The sequence below is a fragment of the Cuculus canorus genome, chromosome 3 (genome assembly GCF_017976375.1).
Source record: "Cuculus canorus isolate bCucCan1 chromosome 3, bCucCan1.pri, whole genome shotgun sequence".
NCBI lineage: Eukaryota > Metazoa > Chordata > Aves > Cuculiformes > Cuculidae > Cuculus > Cuculus canorus.
Window position 1 is genome coordinate 11761574 of NC_071403.1, and position 20701 is coordinate 11782274.

At 38.8% G+C, this 20701-nt stretch overlaps 1 protein-coding gene across 3 annotated transcripts in view; it reads right to left on the reverse strand.

The window, feature by feature from the left end:
• Positions 1-20701, reverse strand: part of EYS (eyes shut homolog) — an 880825-nt gene that overhangs the window by 99008 nt on the left and 761116 nt on the right. For all 3 annotated transcript variants that reach the window (XM_054063979.1, XM_054063978.1, XM_054063977.1), the window contains 2 exons: positions 17897-18005; positions 14676-14896 (listed from right to left, as the gene is read on the reverse strand). In XM_054063979.1, coding sequence (XP_053919954.1) covers positions 14676-14896; positions 17897-18005 — 330 coding nt within the window. The remainder of the gene's footprint in view (positions 1-14675; positions 14897-17896; positions 18006-20701) is intronic.

Genomic DNA, 20701 nt, shown 5'->3' on the forward strand with positions numbered 1-20701 from the left:
AATAGGAAAAAAAATTATATATAGGATAAAAAGGGTGCATCTTGAACAAACTGTTTATGATTCAATAATAGTATTCACTCACAAAATATTCTAGTTCCTGTGTCTGTTGGGGATTGTACCTAATTTCTTGGTATCCTCATCTTACAACTGTGGGGAGATACAAAACAAACCAAATTGCCTTTAGCATCCCTGCCAACTATATATTATAAAAGTCCGTAGTATAATGTAGAGAAGACGATTATGAACAAAGGAACTATACATACATCAGAACTATAGCCACCATATAATTAAATTCTTTAAGTGCATATAAATACATATGTGTTTGCAACTGTGTTCTCACACAGATATTCAACTCACACTTCACTAATTCTTGATGATTGCAGCAGGGATGATGACATGGTAACTAAGTTATCACATCCTATTAGCAACTTCAAAGGCTGTTTGGAAACAGAAAAGAGATGTCATGACCGGAGCTTCTGGAACTGCAGGCTTACATAGTCCTCTGTAATCTTGAGAAAATTTGCAAGGGAACAGAGAGAGAAAGCTCTAGTGTAAAGAACAGTGCTGCACAGACAAGCTCTTATATCTGGCTGTTTCAATAACTGTTTAAAACAACACTCCTGGTTCCAAGTATCTGTTTTCTGGCTGGGACATCTCACCTTGGGGATTCCTGAGGTACTCCCTTCCACTGGACTTTTTCAGAACTTCACCAAATTTCTATTACAATCTCTTCAGACATGAGTATTAAAAACTGCTAGCACTTCTGTTTTCTTTCATGTACACACCGAAGTAAAACATATATTTGTTAAATTACTTTGTATGTTAATATATATTGAAATGGTCCAGGTACAGAAATGAGTAAGATGTCCAAAAACTCAAATGACTAGTCCATACGGTCACAACCATACTAGAAGACGATAAGAACCAGCATGATTACTTTTCCATGTAGCTTCTCTTCAGAGCAATGAAATGTTTTCCAGGCCAAGTGCAAAACTCCTCACTGTGGCGATGTCAGAAGAAATCTTGTGCACATGTTGACCTCCAGGCCAGATTAATTTTCCAAAACACACAATAAGGCTAAATTGATGGGGTGTACTGAGAAGGTGGCCTGAATACAGGAGAACATAGCACCCTTCACTGAACTCTTCTGCCTTGTGGTATAATACAAATCATGCTTTGACTCTTTTGATCTTGTAATTAAAAATTCCTGAGCACTAACAGATTTTGAGGTAGAGAAGAAGCAATACCAACAGCATTCTTGCAAGCACTCAAAGAGTGTAGTTTAACTGGGTATGACTAAGTCTGGTGATAATACAACCACAGCTATTAAAAAGAGGAGTCGGTTCCTAAAGGAAACATTAAGTCTCTTAAAGCTGTGCAGGACTTTTCACATGGTAATACAGTAATCTGGAGAGTTAATTGAACAGTGTTAGTACCAAATAATAGGTAAACAAGACAGACTATCAGATATAACTATCACTGAAAATAATGGCATCAGCTTTAAAAGTGTTGTGATGATTTTTAGTGTCCCACAAAGAGTCTGTTGCAAGGCTAGATGTCTAATGGATTATGGGACGCCAATGAACTCATATTGGACTTTGTGCACTGACTTCTATTATGATTTTAGGTAAACCAAAGAAGGTTTTGGTGAAGGACAAAAGAATTTTTATGTTTCTAGGATCGTTTAATCTTCATATCTCCTAAGACATTATGGGTTATAGAGAATAAGTCCTAAGGAGAAATTGTTTCATACATATTTTTGTCCAAGACAGCCTTTTTTTTGAAGAAGGATGCACTAATTCTCTAACAGGAAGCCAGATAATTCTTAAGTCTCTGGATTCTTTATTAATAACATATTGACCTATGCTCCCCTACACTTAAGAATAATACACAAGGTCAATACATCTTTCCTAGTAAAAAAAAACCCCGAACCATTCCCTCATTTGCAACACGTGAGACTGATATTTAATCTAATATAACTGCAGGCAATTGTGGTAAAGACTGTAGAAGCACCCCATGCATTGACCCATGGCAACAGGCACTGAGAAAAAAATGAGAGACTAGTGATGCTACTTTTGCCACTGACTAGACAGCTAGACATCTGCGGGTACTCTGGGGACAGTTAGAACATCTCCTCTATTTCTTTATTTTCTCCTCCCTAAAAGCTATCTTTTAGCCGTGTTTGCTGGCTAAAAAGAAGCCTAATCTAAATGCATTATATGTATGCACACACAGCATGAAATTCCCATGACTACATGAGTATCACTGTTTATATTTAGCTGTACACATGACCATAAAATGGGCTGGTTTTACTAAATCTAAAAAAACCAAGGGTAACTGGCAAAAAAAAAAAAAAGTTTCCTATCTTTCTAATAAGCAAACTTAAATAAATGCTGTTACTGAGAAAAACAATAAAGTAACAGAACCAATTCTGGTGACACAGTAACCTTCTGTATCAAAATGATACCTCATATCCAGATATCCCAAATTCTATTTGAATATTAAGCATGTTCTTGAAATCAACAAGTCTTCTTGGACTTCAGTAAAGCCTTTGACACAGTTTCTCACAGCATTCTGCTTCAGAAACTGTCAGCCTCTGGCCTGGACAGGCGCACACTCTCCTGGGTTGAAAACTGGTTGGATGGCCGGGCCCAGAGAGTGGTGGTCAATGGAGTTAACTCCAGCTGGAGGCCAGTCACAAGTGGAGTTCCTCAGGGCTCAGTACTGGGTCCAGCTCTGTTCAATGTCTTTATCAATGACCTGGATGAAGGCATTGAGTGCACCCTCAGCAAGTTTGCAGATGACACTAAGCTGGGAGGAAGTGTCGACCTGCTGGAGGGTAGGGAGGCTCTGCAAAGGGATCTGAACAGGCTGGACTGCTGGGCCGAGACCAATGGGATGAGGTTTAACAAGACCAAATGCCGGGTCCTGCACTTGGGGCACAACAACCCTATGCAGCGCTACAGACTGGGGGAAGAGTGGCTGGAGAGCTGCACAGAAGAGAAGGACCTGGGGGTGCTGGTTGACAGCCGACTGAACATGAGCCAGCAGTGTGCCCAGGTGGCCAAGAAGGCCAATGGCATCTTGGCTTGTATCAGAAATGGGGTCACCAGCAGGTCCAGGGAGGTTATTCTCCCTCTGTACTCAGCACTGGTGAGACCGCACCTCGAATACTGTGTTCAGTTCTGGGCCCCTCACCACAAGAAGGATGTTGAGGCTCTGGAGCGTGTCCAGAGAAGAGCAACAAAGCTGGTGAGGGGGCTGGAGAACAAGTCTTACGAGGAGCGGCTGAGAGAGCTGGGGTTGTTTAGCCTTGAGAAGAGGAGGCTGAGGGGAGACCTTATTACTCTCTACAACTACCTGAAAGGAGGTTGTGGAGAGGAGGGAGCTGGCCTCTTCTCCCAAGTGACAGGGGACAGGACTAGAGGGAATGGCCTGAAGCTCCGTCAGGGGAGGTTCAGGTTGGATATCAGAAAAAAATTCTTCACAGTAAGAGTCATTGGGTACTGGAACAGGCTGCCCAGGGAGGTGGTTGAGTCGCCTTCCCTGGAGGTGTTTAAGGAACGGGTGGATGAAGTACTTAGGGACATGATTTAGGGAGTGTTAGGAACGGCTGGACTCGATGATCCAATGGGTCCTTTCCAACCTTGTGATTCTGTGATTCTGTGATTCTGTGAAGATACCAAAGGTGAAGAATGTTTCTCTAAACCATAATCAAAATCTTTTCTCTTCTGTGACCTCAGATAAACTTTTCTTTTCCTTTTAGTTATAAGTTCCCCCAAACAGGGATTCAGAACAATGATTTCTCCCCCATTCGTTCTCCAGTTAATCATTCTAATCAGGACTGAAATGTTGTAATTTTTTTCTCCTTTATGTAATTTTCATTGCTTACAGTGTAGAAATTTATCACTAGTAGTAGGTATATATGTTAGGTTAGCAGCAAAGGAATAAATGTTCAACAACATATTGCAGATAGTGTATCATTCATCTTCTGTAGTACCATTCTTGTAATATTATTCTGATATCTTACAGTAAACAGCTAGAGCATATAATGGGTCCTTATGGAAAACTTATACATTTCACTGGAAAGATTTTTGGAAAACCATTAGTACAAAGAATATGGCACATCGATCATTCTTCATACACATACTACATATGATGCAACTTATAACAAAGAGTACCAGCTATACTATTTGTCAGGATTTATAGCAGAGTATAATTCTTATGAGATTCCATGCACTACTGCTCCAGTTTGACAAATATGTATGAACAGTGTTTTGAGTATTTCTGTGTACCCTTAAGACATCTCACCTGCCTCGGAAAAATATAATACTGAATTATTTTTGCTTATATGCTATGTTTTAAAGCTACTCTAAGTAAGATTTTGCTTCTGGAATCAAAGATATTGGAAATGGTAATTTGGCTGTGCTGTAATTCTTGAAAATGGTGTTACATGGTATTTCTGGGAATTAAGTCAATATGTTCCATGATGACTGGTACAAAAATGGCACTTACTGGTATTTCAATACCCACACTAAAATTTTAGCCATGGCAGCTTCTCTGATTTAAGTACAATTGAATTCAGCTGATGTATAAACATCATGTTTAATAATTTGACTTTCATGTGAAAATGAGATATAGCAAATGCATGTCCAACAGGATTTTGGTCAATCTGAGAAGCTCAATAGCATTATCTTTCATACTCGTCAAAAATTACATGGAAGATTTTGCTTAGTAGGAATGACATTATTTTTGCTAAGATAATGTGGAACCTGAAACAATGAACAATCTCTCCACCGGAAAAAGACAAATGTTTTGGAAATAAACTTAATAAATTATTTTCTTCACCAAAATTTTGAGTAAGCATTAGAAAAAACAATGGATTTCCAAACACGAATCTCTTTCATGGGTGTTAAACTCCAGTTATACTGGCTACCTAATCTCATTAAGTACAGAATCAAAAAAAAAAATGGGCTCCAAAACCAGTATTCCTAAAGAATGGTACATATAAGCATGAATCAGAAAAAATATCAGCAGTTTAATACCAGCAGTTTCCGCTGTTGTAAAACATGTAGGCATCTTTAGTATTGACAAATCTGCCCCAATTTCCAGCCCTTTAAAATTAAATGGGTTATCTTCATAATACAAATGAGTATTACATAAATGAATATGGCACAAATCCCAAAAAGATGTAAGAATATACAACTCCTATCTGGAAATCTTTTCTTGCAAGTCAACTAAAATGAACTTTAATACCTTTGTTTAGTTTATCTTTCTGCAAGAGCCGAACACAGTGGAAGTTAAAATGTTAGTTCCGGACTTAATATGGATATTGATGTAATCTAGGAATTAAGTTTGTAAAAAAACTGACAAATGAATGCTCTAGATAATATGTTTGCCTGAGTCTACTAGTCTATAAAACAAATCTATAAAAAGATCCTTGATATATGACCAATGATGCTATTTTTGACAAGCTGATTCCTTTCTTTCACAGACACACCTATATCTAAAGCAGTGATAGGAAATCCATAAGCAATTCTAAAAATCTGACTTGCAATGCTGTTTGTAGTTTTGGATGGTGCTTCAGTGCTCCTTGATTTGAAAAAGGACATTTACTCATTTTTGTGTAGTAATTTTATCTTTAGTTTAACAAACACACAAATCAGATTATTTGAGATGGAAGCAAACTGCAGCGCTGCACTAGAAACATGAGAAAAGCATTAATAAGTGCATGAAAGCCTATACTTAAATGTATATCTCCAGCCAAAACCTGACACAACATGTATTTTTGCTCATGGGCACAAGGAAGAACAAGAAGTATTTCTGGAAAATGATCTGGCACTATGACTGCCCTTTGAAATGGAAAATGAAGTGTAGAAAAAGTCAAAAACATTTCTGTGTCTCCAAAGGCTTCAGTTTGAGTTCCTTTTCTTTTCTAAAACCAGTCATACTCATAATCATAGAATCATAGAATAGTCAGGGTTGGAAGGGACCTTAAAAATCATCTAGTTCCAAGCCCCCTGCCATGGGCAGGGACATCCCGCTGGATCAGGCTGCCCAAGGCCCCATCCAACCTGGCCTTGAACACCTCCAGGGATGGGGCAGCCACAACCAACACAACCCTGGGTAACCTGTGCCAGTGCCTCACCACTCCCATGGTGAAGAAATTCTTCCTAATGTCCAGTCTAAACCTGCCCTTGTCAGGTTTATACCCATTTCCCCTCATCCTATCCTCACAAGCCTTTATGAATAGCTCCTCTCCAGCTTTCCTGTAGCCCCTTCAGGTACTGGAAGGTCACTATAAGATCTCCTCTGAGTCTGCTCTTCTCCAGGCTGAACAACCCCAACTCTCTCAGCCTGTCCTCATATGGGTGGTGCTCCAGCCCTCTGATCTTTGTAGCCCTCCTCTGGACCCGCTCCAAAAGCTCCATATCTTTCTTACTTTGAGGGTTCCAGAACTGGACACAGTATTCCAGATAAGGTCTCACAAGAGAGGAACAGAGGGGCAGAATCCCCTCCCTCACCCTGCTGGCCACGCACGATGCTTTTGATGCAGCCCAGGACACGGTTGGCCTTCTTGGCTGCAAGCGCACATTGCTGACTCACGTCGAGCTTCTCATTGACCAGCATCCCCAAGCCCTTCTCTGCAGGGCTGCTCTCAAGCACACCATCTCCCATCGTGTGCTGAAAACAGGGATTGCGCCGATCCACGTGCAGGACCTTACACTTGACATTGTTGAACTTCATGAGGTTCTCACAGGCCCACTTCTCCAGCCTGTCCATGTCCCTCCAGATGACATCCTGTCCTTCTGGTGGGGCAACTACACCACTCAGCTTGGTGTCATCTGCAAACTTGTTGAGTGTGCACTCAATCTCGCTGCCAATATTGTTGATGAAGATGTTGAACAGCATCGGTCCTAGTATGGACCCCTGAGGGACACCACTTGTCACAGATCTCCATGTGGACTTTGAGCCATTGACCACTACTCTTTGAATACGACCATCCAACGAGTTTCTTATCCACCAAACAGTCCACCCATCAAATCCATATCTCTCCAATTTGGAGAGAAGGATGTTGTGGGGGACGGTGTCAAAGGCTTTACAGAAGTCTAGATAGATCACATCCGTTGGTTTACCCATGTCCACTGCTGCAGTTACCCCATCAAAGAAAGCCACCAAGTTGATCAGAGAGGATTTGTCCCTGGTAAAGCTATGCTGCCTGCCATTAATCACCTCCACAATGGTTTGTTCTACTGTCTATTTTATTAACATTGAGGATCTGTACTAAAAAAGACCATAACATTTGTCAAGTCACTTCACCTGGTCTCCTCAGTATCTGCAACAAATGGAATTCTATCATTTATCCAAGTTCACCTATAACATTTCCTCTGACTTACAGGAAAGCTAACCTAGAACTCATTTTATAACTTAAAAAAAAAAAAAACCCATTAAAAACCTTATCAGGTGAACTTTAGGAAACAGTTTGGAATTAATTTGACCAGATCTTTAAGGCTTAGAAGAAATGTGTGGTGTCCCAGCATGCAGAAAGCAGTTTCTGAAACACAATTTAAAATATTGCTTTTCCTATGTATAACTGAAAAGGTAACATCCAAACGAGACCTACATAACCAGGAAGGCATTCCTTATGTTATCAGGGGATAAAAATTGAAAAATTGCATTCCTTGTGTGTATTTGGTGATTACAACATTCATGGTGGTTGAAATATGAAGATAAGTGTCTCTCTATTGAAATTTATTGCTAATTGAGTTTGATTTTTCAGTCTTGCTTAATTGATCAACATTAATGGACCCATCTGCTGTACTGATACATGAGGAACAACAACAGTAAGAATAATCACTGTGAGAATAGTTTGAGACACTGGAAACATGATTGTTTGTGGAAGCAATTAACTTTGAGATTGTACTCTGCACTGCAAAAGCTAAGTTTATCTATGTTTACATTTTTTCAAGTCTTTATACAATTTAAAACAAATGTATTAACTACTATTAGAGTAGTGACTGACATGATTGTCAAATTATTGGTGAAGTAATTTTATGAGTTTTTTTCCTCTACACAGATGTCTCTTAATTAACACTAAGCTTGGTTTGCGACATCTGGCTCATGTGATCAGAGGGCCACAAAGAATATTAAGAGCTTCCTAGGTTAACCTTTCCATGCCCTTTTCAAACACATACTTTCAAATCCAATGAGCTTTGACTTCCCAAAATTAATCACAGAACTATGTGACACTCAAACCTGAAATTTACTGAATAGCTGTCAATTTTTCCTCTGAAATTAACGAATCACTAGAGTTCTACGCTACCATGGATATGAAGTGCTGTGAAAGAGTTAGTGAATTTGCAAAAGTACTTCTAAATGCAAAAGAGCATTTAAGTAAGAAAGAGAATACTTTACTTTAAAAAAACTGCTAAAATAATAGATATTTAAAGAATTAAAAACTTAGATTTGCTCTGAAGCACTCATCAGGTGTGGAATAAAGGGCAGTGGTGGTGCCCTCTAGATAAAGAAATTGATAGAGTGTGAAGATCTGTCCCTGAAGAGTAGCCACAAGCAGGTCAAAAGTTTATAGGTAAGTATTAGAGAATGAGACAACAAAGAGAACCCTGTGGTTGGTGCCTACTACAGCTGCCTGATCAAGGGGAGGCTACTGATAAAGCCTTCTTCCTCCATCTACAGGAGGCGTCACGCTCACAAGCTCTTGTTCTACTGGCAAACTTCAACCACCCTGACATCTGCTGGAAAAATAGCACGGCAAGAAGTAGGCAATCCAGAAGACTCCTGCAGTGCACCGAAAATTACTTCTTAACCCAGGTAATAGACACCCCTGCCTGAGGAGATGCAGTACTGGATCTGATGATGACTGATGCAAGTGAGCTTATCAGGGACATCCAGACAGCATATTTCTAAGACTTCTTGCAGCAGAATGGCTTTTGTTCTATACATATAGAGATTTTTTAGTCAAAATTTAAATGGAACCTAGATAATGCTGTTTCTAAAATGAAAGTTGAACAAATTGCAATTTAAAAACAATGAAGATAGCTACAGATTTCCAGGTCTACAGTAAGATATAGTCAGTAGTTTCACAGCAAAATGGCAATTGTATAACTTGTCCCCTTCACCACAGCCCTGTTTGGCCATCTCAGGGCTGCATTTGACCTTGATTTCTCTCACTGGTCTTGATACTGATCCCTCATCAGTGGACCAATGTCCCAGCACGGCTTTAGCCTGTCGCTGTACTCAGGGATGTACCCAATGCCCAGAGCTGGGCTGCCTCAGTGCCTCTGGCTGTCCTGCTCCTGGCTGGGGTGATGGGATGGGCACTGGCTGCCAGGCCCTGCCCTGGTGGACCTCTGGGGAGCAGCTAATGCGACCAATGATCAGACCACAGTGGGCTGCTGGCCCCTGCTGCATCCTGAAATTTTGTATCTGAAAGCTACCAAAAATAAAAAGGAAATATTTTTCAGCATAATTATTGTAAAAAATAGGATGAACACTATAATAATATCTTTCTATTCTGATAATGTGAAAAGGCAAGTAACTTTCTTTTAAGAATGACTGTAAAAATTGTTTCTTATGAAACCTCTCTCTGTGTCCGACAATATGTGTTGACAAGCTCCAATGTTCATTATAAAACATGTCTGAGTTGCACTATGTAATACTTCATGGGATTTCAGAAACAAAAACTCTAATTAGTTGCCAAGCACTTAAAGAATAACATGCGATGAAAAATCTTTCTCTTGCCACTAAACTATGTAATTGAAACAACTGGCAAAATCTTAAGTAAGTCAATAATAGTTTTATATGAATCACCAATTTGTTGCTTGTTTCATCCGAAATTTTTCTTAAGTACAATTAAGTTTGTTTGTGGCAATTATGCAAATGGACAATTAGTGGTGTAGATGAGAATATTTTTTACAGTATAGATTATTTATGGCTCTCATGGGTTACTGCCTTATGAATATAAACTCATTATCTGAAGATAACACAGTTGAGCAGTCCACATGAACCGTTTGAACACTGGGACTAAAGCCTGGAAAGTTTTCCCCATAAACTATACATAAAATGTCCACCTCTGGACTTTTGATTCTCCTGCTCCACGCATGACATGGTGTGAAGAACTAGAGTTTAATGACCAAGTCATTAAGCAAATAGTTGCTAGAATAAAGCAATAATAAAATAAAGTGGAGGAAGGGAAGAACTCTTATCTTTCAGCTACAAGACATACCAAAGTATGTTTGTAACCAAAGCACTGAAGGAAGAAAGTGACAACAAGCCCAACACACTTAAAATTGATCCATTTACTGTGTAGAATTCATTACAGCATACACACTTACTAAACAGATTCGTAGTATTAGCAGATACTGTCTGGAAATAAGTACAGGAAGCATCTACTGCACAGAATCTATCCCCATTCCTTTTGGGAAATGCTTCGTCCCCTGGAACATTGGAAAAAGGTCTTAAGAAAACACACTCAGAGCAACAAGTTTTGTGTTCAGGTTCAGCTGAAAGAGATTCTGGAGCTAGACCTGCCAAGGCTGGTCAGGAGGTATGCAAGTCATTGTTCTCCCATATCTCCTCAATCTGCTCAAACCTGTGGAAAATGGAATTGGTATAGAGCAAAGTGAAATGTTGCCTTTCTGTCAGGCAGAGTCTGTGTAAAATGCCTGCCGGTACTACTAAAAAACATCTGCCAGCACAGGCAAATTTACATCCTAACTTTCCATCTGTTTACAGTCTCTACAAAGAAATCCATGCAGATAAGCAGGTGACTTATCAAGAAGTGAATCTTTCAGATCTGTCACGCAGGAAAGCAGAAGGGATTTCGTTGATTACATGTTATACAGCCACGGAGCAGTCTGCTCTTACACATATGTTTAACTCTCCAGGAAAGAGAATGTTGCACACATTGAAGCCTCAGGATTTTGGGATGCAGGAATTGCTTCTCTAAAGACTGCTAACCTAGTAACCTATCCAAGTGAGACCTCCAAATCCTGAGAGATAAACTGTTGTGATAGCAGTCTTGACAGCTAAGAGGAACGATCAGCCTTTGAAAAAGCAAATCTTATTCTGGCAAAGCTTGAATGTGAAACATAACAGTTGGATCTTCCCAGCAAAGCAAAGCTTACTGAATATGAATAGTTTGTGAAGTGACTGGAGAAAGTATGTACACACGTATGAAAATCAGCAAACTGAGTGAGGAGAAATGGAAAGAATGACCTCCCTTGACCCACTCTTTCTTTTTAATGCAGCCCAATATGCTGTTAGATTTCTTTGTCACTAAGGTACAGTGCTGACTCAAGGCCAACTAGCTGTCCACCAGAACTGGCAAGTCTTTTTATGCAAAACTGCTTTCCAGACAGTCAGTCCCCAGCCTACTCTGGTGCCTGGGGTTATTCCACTCCAGGTGCAAGACTTTGCACATTACCTTTTCTTGAACAGTATGAGATTTCTGTTGGCACATTTCTCTATTAAGATCTCTCCGAAAGGCAGCAGACCCATCTGCTGCACCAATCACTCTTCCTTGCTTTGCATTTAATCCCAGAGTGCACCCTGTCCAATTTCATAGGTCCTTAATGAGGCTAAACAGTATTTGATCCACTATTGAGACTTGGAGTACTCTGCTAGTGATCAGCTTGCAGCTGGAATTTGTCTCACTGAACTTTTAGAGTCTGCCCTTCAGCCAGTTTTCAGTTCATCTCACTGTGCACTGACCTAGTCAGTACTTAATCAGTTTGTCACTAAAGATGTTATGAGAGGCAGAGTTGACTCCCTACTAAAGTCACATACAGACCATTCTAGTCAAGCTGGTCATCTCATTTTGGAAGGCTGTCAGGTTGGTTAAGCACACTTTCCCCTTCATGATGACCACTCCCAACCAATTTCTTGTCCTTCATATGTCTCAAAACAGTTTCCAGGACAATTTGCTCCATCAACTTCACACAGATCAAGGTGAGGCTAAGCACCTTGTAGTTGTTTAGATTCTCCTTCTTACGCTTCCCGAAAGTAGTCTTCTAATCCTCAGGAAACTTTCCCAATCACGTTGATCTTTCAAAGTTTATCAGGGTTGTCCTTGTTGTCTGGTTGGTTTAAATGTTTCCTAATCTGATTCTCTCCCCCAAGGGTAAGTCTTCCTTGTTCTACTACAAGTCTGAGAGGAACAGGGTTCCTGAAGGCCAGTCTTATCAATGAAGGCTGAGGCAAAGAAGGCACTGAATATTTCAGTCTTTTCTATATCCTCTTTCACCAAAACACCTGTCCCATTTATCAGCAAGCCCACATTTTCCCATGTCTTCCTTTTGCTGCCGATGTGCTTATAGAAACATTTGGTTTTGTTCTGCATGTCCCCTGTCACATTCATCTCCAAATGGACTTCAGGTTTCCTAATCCTTTATCTGCATATTTCGACATTTTCTCTACATTCTTCCCAGGTCACCTGGCCATGATTCTACCTCTTATATACTTCCTTTTGATGTTTGTGTTTTGTCATAAGCATCTTGTTCATCCATGCAGGCTTCTTGCCACTTGATTTCCTGCTCATTGGAATGGATAGTTCTTGGGCTTGGAGGCGCTGATCCCTGAAAATCAGTTGGCAGCTGTAGAAAATCGTGTAAACCCTGCTTCTGTGGAACTGCTTATCCCTGGTTTGCACATGCACAGTCTTCCATGACTCCTCCAGACAGAAAAGCAGTGACCCATTTCAGAACAAAAGCATTTCTGATAAGACCCAGCAGTTGGAAAGCAGAAAGGCAGGAAACAAATCCAATGGTCATGAATTATTCAGGATCCAAGCTTTAAATGAAACAGTATTCCATAATGGTAGATGATAGGCCAATCAGTAGAATGACAGAGATATCAAGGAACAACAGAGGAAAAATAGCATTGCTCCCAAGTATGCATTCAGTTTGAGCACTCTGGTAGGCAAATTGTGTATGTTTTCATGAAGTTGGCTTGCTCTCATTTGTGCTCTAGTCAAGCAAGACTTAGAGATCAAAAACCTATTTGGTGTTCTTTGTGTGCTCACATCAATGAAGAGAGGCAAAGAAGCACTTCTAAACTTTGATGCAAGGTGTCCTCAAACAGAGAAACATACAGTGACCTGGAGCCTTAAGAGACCTTTAGACTATGTTCTGTTCAGCACTTGCCTTGAAGCTGAAGTACAATTTTTAAAGTAGGCATGGTGGCTACCTCACAAAATCTATCAATTTTAAACAGAAATATGGTTCCTAAATGCTGAGTGCATTAGGCAGTGATAAATTTAAGATGGCTTGAAAAGTCTCTGTGCTTCTATTGAACCATCACTCAACTGAACCATCATTCTCTCCTCTTTAGGCCCGTGTCTCTTTTGTACCTTGTTTTGTCTTTCAACATGATACACTTTGGCTTTCAGAGGATCTTTGACAACACTTCACACATGCTGAAGGTGCCAACTCACATGTTAGTGTTGTGATAGGGTTCTTCCCCTCACCACTTCCCTCCCCCGAAACTGACTTTTTCCTGTAACCCTGCTCAAGCGATTACCTCCAGTGGTGGTTGGGATAGATGCATCTGATCATGATGGCTGAATCTGGCTGGTGGTGGATTTCAGCAAGACCCCCAACTTCACAACAGCCAACGGCTGAGTTATATTAATGCAGCCACCTGGCACACTGCTGGTCAGTGTCCAACTCTAGTCAGACCGAGCAGAATCTTGAATCTGCTGTTGGTATGCTGTCAACCTTGCTCCACAAATAATGAGCACCCCAAGAGCCCTTGGACCTCTCAGGCTGCATGCTAGGATCTCCCCTCAAGTTGGGACATCTCTCAAGGTTACTCCTCGAGGTGGAGAGATTACTTGCTGCAGCCAGATTAGTGAGTGGTTAATAGCTGACTAAAATTTGAAGCTTCTCTAACATTATGACTTAGATTGATTGTACACATAGACATAAACTGGGACTAGGACTGGATCCAGCCACACCTAGTGTCCTCTCTGAGAAGGAGTTTAGAAAGCAGGGGGGTCCCTTCTGAACGCTGTCATTCAATAGCATTGACTCCATGACAGTTTTATCTGACCCTATCCTCTATGCAGTAAATAATCAAGTGTATTTTGCCACTGAATCTGTTAAACCACTATCATATTTACTATCAAACTTTGTTAAATTGTTGTTCTATAGCAAAAAAACTTGTACATATTGCTACTTCTCTTTTATCAGCGAAGAGCATCACCTCATCTGCAACAAGAATTTTCATTGCATACTAGCAAGAAGACCATGAAAACGTGTGAAAGTGCTGGGCCTAGTAAGAAACAGTGTTTTTAGACAGAAGAATGAGATTTTATATGTTTCTGTCCAAACTATTTATACAAAGAGTCTGATTTATTCACTGAGCCTTGTAGGGGAATTCGCCTAGTTGATCACAAAGGAATTCTGGCAGCAACTCAATATGTATGCAGTGTGGAAAACGTATTTACATTTTATATCTCTTTTAATCTAAGTAAATAAGGTATAAAATGTCTCTGGTTAGGCATGGAGATGTCACATTTTCGATTTAATACTACCAGGACAAAAGACTGGTGATTACTTCATTAAACAGAAAATTATAGTCATTTCTCATTAAGGATGAGAAACCAGCCACAGCGTGTAAATAGATGATAAAATAATCAGAGAGGTAACTCTTACCTAGTGCATGTCCCACCATTGTGACACGGATGATAATCACATATCGGAACATTGCAGTTTTCTACATTTCTCCCTCCAAGAGCCTCGTCTATGATGAACAACTCTTTGTTGTTCACTTGAAAATCCCTAACACATCCTTTATAGCCGTATATCTGCCCAGCACATCGATGAACCCCTTCATGAACAGGAACATTTCCAAGGAAGACTGATCCAAAAGTCATCTGCAGAAACAGGAGGAGAATGTGATGTTATTGCAAGCAATGATTAAAGAAGAGATGAAGGTAAGAGCTATTATTTGAAGCTGGCCCAAAACTATGATATTTGCTGAAGGGATTCTTTTCTTGACTGTTTCTCCTTTTTTAGAAAAAATAAATTCATACAAAAAGAATGTCTTAATGTGTTTACATATCTTCAAATGCATCCCACAAACCACAAATTAGAATTCCCAGTCTTAATCGTAATGGCTGTGGTAAGGCTTTCTCATTGCCTCCCTCATTCTATACAATGAATTTTACACTAATGGTTGAGAGTTGGTGCAGGAACATAGGAGAAGATGTAGACTTGCACATAAAGCTTTCCTTTAGGATCTGGGATATACAGGACCCCAATATAAGTGGGATATAGAAAAACGATTTTACTTTTTCATGGGTGAATGACAGAAGACAGACTGCTATACTGAAGTCTCGTGGAAAAGGGAAGGTCTTAGGTACTAAATTCTAAAGCCACAAATGTCTAGAAGATCCTTATAAAGGTACTAAAGAAACACCCACAACTATTTCATACTGCAATTGACCCAATCGCATTAGCAATCAGTATAGTGTTTCCCGTGCAACCTGGCACAGGAGTCAAACCTTTGACCATCACATACAAAGAATCTGTGACCCATGTCGCACTGTGAATTTCACTCCTCAAGCTGATGTCTGATGTGCTGGAGTTCTGACGTGGGGTTTTGCCATTCCTAAGTTTCTTTGCTAAATGCCTGTCCCTAAGTACTGAAAAAAATCATATATTTTTCATAAGTGCGTCACACTGTGATGCATTTATTTCTATAATACCGTCAATCCAGAAAGTGGATGAAATGTAGCCGATTCAAGTTATGTAGGAATAAATGAATGGAATAAGAATTATATGACAGCAGGTGTAAAACAAAGCGATAGTTTATGTAAGGAGATAATTTGTAGTGGGGCTCTTTCACTATCATATTTAGGCATCAACTGTAAAGAACTACAAACACGAGGAAAACATCAAATTGATTTATCTGGAATTCACACATCTGTATGATTTTGTTTTGCTGTTTCCTGTTTCGCTTTTATCAGTCTTGAAGCTATGCTGCTGATAATTTGGAGTGAAATTCAGAGATATAATGAACATGAATACCTTCAGATATTCCTGTATATACAATTTCTTTAATTTAGAGAGGAAAGACAACAAAGACTTTACTTCTTTTTAGAGCATAGATAAAATTAAATCAGTTTTTTTTCATGTAGAAGGAATTCAAAGACAACGGCTCAGCACTTGTCAAATTCATTTCATGACACTTGACTTTATCCCATTTCAAACAAAGCTATAAACCGGTGTAGTTACAGACAAGATTTCTAAGTAGTGTTAGAAGAATTAAGCAAAGCACTGGATTGGGATGTAAAGTGTCAGAAAAGTGTTTTTAATACTCCTCTTGCAACACGTTTTTTATTATTGAGCTCATTTTACAAAAGCACTCACCTTGGGGCAGATCCAATGTACCACAGAACAATTTGAGTGGGCTCTGCTCAGTTTTTCACACCAATGAATCTTATCATAATATGTTAGATGTTCAAACTCATGCTAGTGCATCATAATGCACATTTCTGTCTGTAAAGATTCTCTTCTGAATTCTACTGACTTAACCTGAATATATTTTAAAGAAGCACACAGGAAGAATTCTTTTAAGTTTTGCTACTAGCACAATAGGCCTCAAATAACTTTATATTAACATTATGTTAACTTCTGTAATACTCATGCTTAACTTTTCAAATACTAATTTGAAAATGTCCTTCTTCATTTGAAGCCTAACAGTAAAGGTTAGCTTGTGCACTAACAGCAAGAAATTCATTAATCCTCCTAGAGATAAGAAATTTCTTTTTTCCTTTCTTTGCTGGTGTATTTTCTAAGGAAAATAGATGATTTGAGACATTGGGACCAGATCTGTAAAGTGTAATAGTTAGTCATAAGGATATGACATTCACACTACATACCATGTAAAGGGTTCTTCTGGGTTACATATTGTTTAGTGCCATAAAATACCTATTAGTGGCTGCAGAATACTAAGTGCACTCATGGACAGCATCTTTTTCTACTGATTTACCCTAAAAGAATTCATCTGGCATACTCCAGAATTGTTCTGCAACAAGAACCAAAGTGTGGTAAGTGGGAATGACTAGAACATGCACTTCAAAAGCTCACCCATGATATGAACCAAAGCTTAAGTTCAGACTCCCACAAAAAGAATCAGAGAAGAGTTTTGGACTTTCTGAGGAACCAAAGAGATTTCCTGATTAGGGAGGGAAGTATTCTGAAATATGATATTGGTGCATGACTTCAAAGGTGGCTCCCTGTAACTTTTTCTATGAGTAAGGTATTGCTGGCTTCTCCATATAATTAGGTTCTGACAGGTAAGTTCTTTCCCCAGGTTCTCTAAGAAGAAGATATAAATAGTTTTAGCTTAAAATTCTGCCAGAGTTATGAATCTGAAACACAAAGGAACCTTCTGCAGCAGAACATTAGGTTGATCATCTAGGAGCTATGAGCAGACAACTGATTAGGCTAATATCTTTAACTAATGCAAGTTAATTCTTTAGAACAGATTGAAAAAAACCCACCCTAGATACAGAGTGCTCAACAATATCTGAATTATTTCTAATAACTTGATGGCCTATTTAAATGACATTGCTAACATATTACTTTTTCCTTTGCAGTATCAGTGTCATTTTCATGGACTTTAGGCACCTGAAATAGAGTTTCAGAGTCAGGTAAGATGAAGAAATTAATGGAAATAGTATGGATGCTTGATGTGAAAAGATATATTAAAGAGATACTAAGCACATAAAATGATATCTGAGAAATAATGACATTTCCTCCTTTAGAAAATGTCAGAATGCCTCTTCTCCTTTGAGAATAATTAAAGTGCATATGCTGATGAGAAGTTCAAAGCAAACACCTATTTTTTTTGTGTTTTGCAGACTCACCTGAGATGCTCGATATGAGAGAGAAAGTCTGTGTTGTACAGGAGGATTTCCATCTACAGCCATTTCAACCATACAATAACCTTCAGGACTACTCACAGGCAACATATAGCTAGAAGGAAACAGAAGATCTCATTACTGTTTTGCTGTTGATAGCAGAGTATTCAAAACTCACACAGCAAGGGCAAGGTGACAAAGATACTCCCTCCTTCATAAAGGCTGACAATCTTTGGATGCTAAAATTCCAGTTTCATGGCTAATTGGACTACGCAGGAGACAAAAGATGTAACTTTCCTCTACTAATGCCCTTCTTCTATTTGCTTTCCTACTGTTCTGGACTCCAGAGTTTCAAATCTATACAGAGACAAAGAAGAAAGAGTTTTCAACGTCAGTAAGTGGGTATTGATAAATTGTAAGTGCTAACTGTGGTTGACATATGGTCTCCCTAGTATAGAGGACTGCTGGACGAGCAGCATCAATGCTGAAGGATGCTGAACTCCTTAGGTCGAAATTTCCTTTTCCTGCCCTACAGGGGAAGCAGAAGTGGAATAAGAAGTGGAAGGCTGGATATCTATGAGCAGCAAGATTACACTGTGATAATAGTTATCGCTACTTGGGGAGTGTGCTGTTAATGTAAACTCTGGTACTGAGCTTCAGAGATAAAGAAGTATACAAGGTTAAGGGAATTTGTATAATAAATACTAGTGCACATTCAATAAAATACAGAATTCTTTCATTCTATGATGAGACAGATTAATGCTATTAATACTATCAACAAGAAAAATTCAATCCCACAAGATGATTTTCAAATGTACTAGTTTTGTGTTTAGAAAAGAAACTTGCATAAACATTGCAGCAATAACAGAATAAGAGAATAGTAGTGAACAGGTTCTTTAAAAGTGAGCTCTGCTATTTCTCTGGAAGTGTCCGTGTATACATTTATATGGATTGCGAAATTTTCCATTTTTTTTAGCCAAACAACTGCTAAAATACAATGACAGGAATCTCAGAAACTATTATGTGCTGGGAAAGATTAATTTTTATGTTAGGCCCTAGACATATGAAAAAGTTAACATATTTTAAAGCCCATTGTGTCCTGAGCTCTAGAATTATATGTTACTAATCTTAGAGATGACCTCGGCACTGACAAGGTCAAATTTACTCCTGAATGAACCACATCAAAACCTACCATGCTCTCAAACGCATACCTTTTCATACACCATTACCTGTCTGGCTATGTACGAGTTATCCCGTGTTACACCTTGAGCTTTTTCTGCTCCTTTGTCTACAGTCTTACTATTTTATCTTGTCTGTAGATTCAATATGAAATTTAGAGTTTCAGTTTTTGCTTCTGAAGTTACCGGGAATATTGTATTAACATGATTGTATATATAATAATGAATATTTATACCATCCACTACAGTGCAGTGATTTCTGAGTGAGCAGCAAAAAACCACAATGGGCAGTATATCTGTATCAGCAGGTGATGTACTCATATTAATAAATCCTACTTTTCCAATAGTTATATTGCTTCTGGCTCCAGTGCTAGTTTGGTCAATACTATCTCACTGGCTTTTCACTGTGCTCTGCTGCATAAGGTTGAAATGTACTAAATTGTTTCACTTTTTTGAGTATACAATACCTCCTATGTTTGAACGAGGAACAACGTTTAAAATTTTTTTTTAGAGATTAAGCTATTTGGACAGCATCTTCTATTACTCCCTCTTGAAATGTGATCTAGACCCCAAGACTATTCAAATGAGTTTAGAAAATGTTCATCCATCATGCTTATTTTTTAAAAAAATCGTGTTGTTTTAAAGTATATTTTAAGTTCCTTCTTATGTAGTGTAAAGTTAACATAACGTTCAGGTTTTGAATCAAGAAAAAGTCATATTTGCCGATCTTAAGATCAGCTAATTTTCCACAACTTCATTATGAAATGTGAATTGAGTAAATAGAAGTTCCTCCTTAATAAATAATGGGTATACTGGTAGATGGTTTTGTGATGTCCTTTTTATATACTTGAGATAAGGAGAAGTTTTGAGACAGTACTTCCGTCTACTGTGATTTGCAACCAATTCTTAATATGTAAAATATACTTTGAATCTTATTTTTTTATTCCTATTCATATTTCATCTGCTGGGAATTGTCCAGGTAAATCACAGTGTGTAAAGATAACTTTCTCAAGTAAAAGAAAATCAACTTGTTTAGGAGTCTCTTGAGGAAAACCAACTCATAACCTTTCCTTGATCCTTTCTACTCAGAGTGGATACTGTAGTATAGACCTAATACAATCATGACAAAGCCTACCCTCTGCTCTTGCTCTGTCCCTGCTTTCCAGGAAGGTTTCTGAAGTCCACATCTGCTGCATTTTCTAAATCATTTCAAGGTTTAACCACTTCGATCAACTATTTTAATAACCCATCCCACAAAGAACAAAAGTTTAAGTGATATGGCAAAGTTAATTAAGAATAATGTTCATCTAATGGAAAAGAGAAGAACAACATGGCCTATGTCAGTTTGATCATCATCAAGCAATTAGACATCAAAGCCAAATTCAGCATTCTAAACTTTAAACACATTTTTACTGTTTTGTATACACAATATCTCTTGGTTTTATTCTTTGCTGGGGGAAAAAATTGTGTAAGATTAAAAATAAGAGTAATTAAAATAAGCCTTTGAGTTTCCTTGATACTGACACAGTCATCCCTATGCAGGCATCCCTGATAATCCATTCTACTTTTAAAGAGATATATCAGGACAACAACAACAACAACAAATCCAAAGGGGAAAACTCCCTGTGTCTAT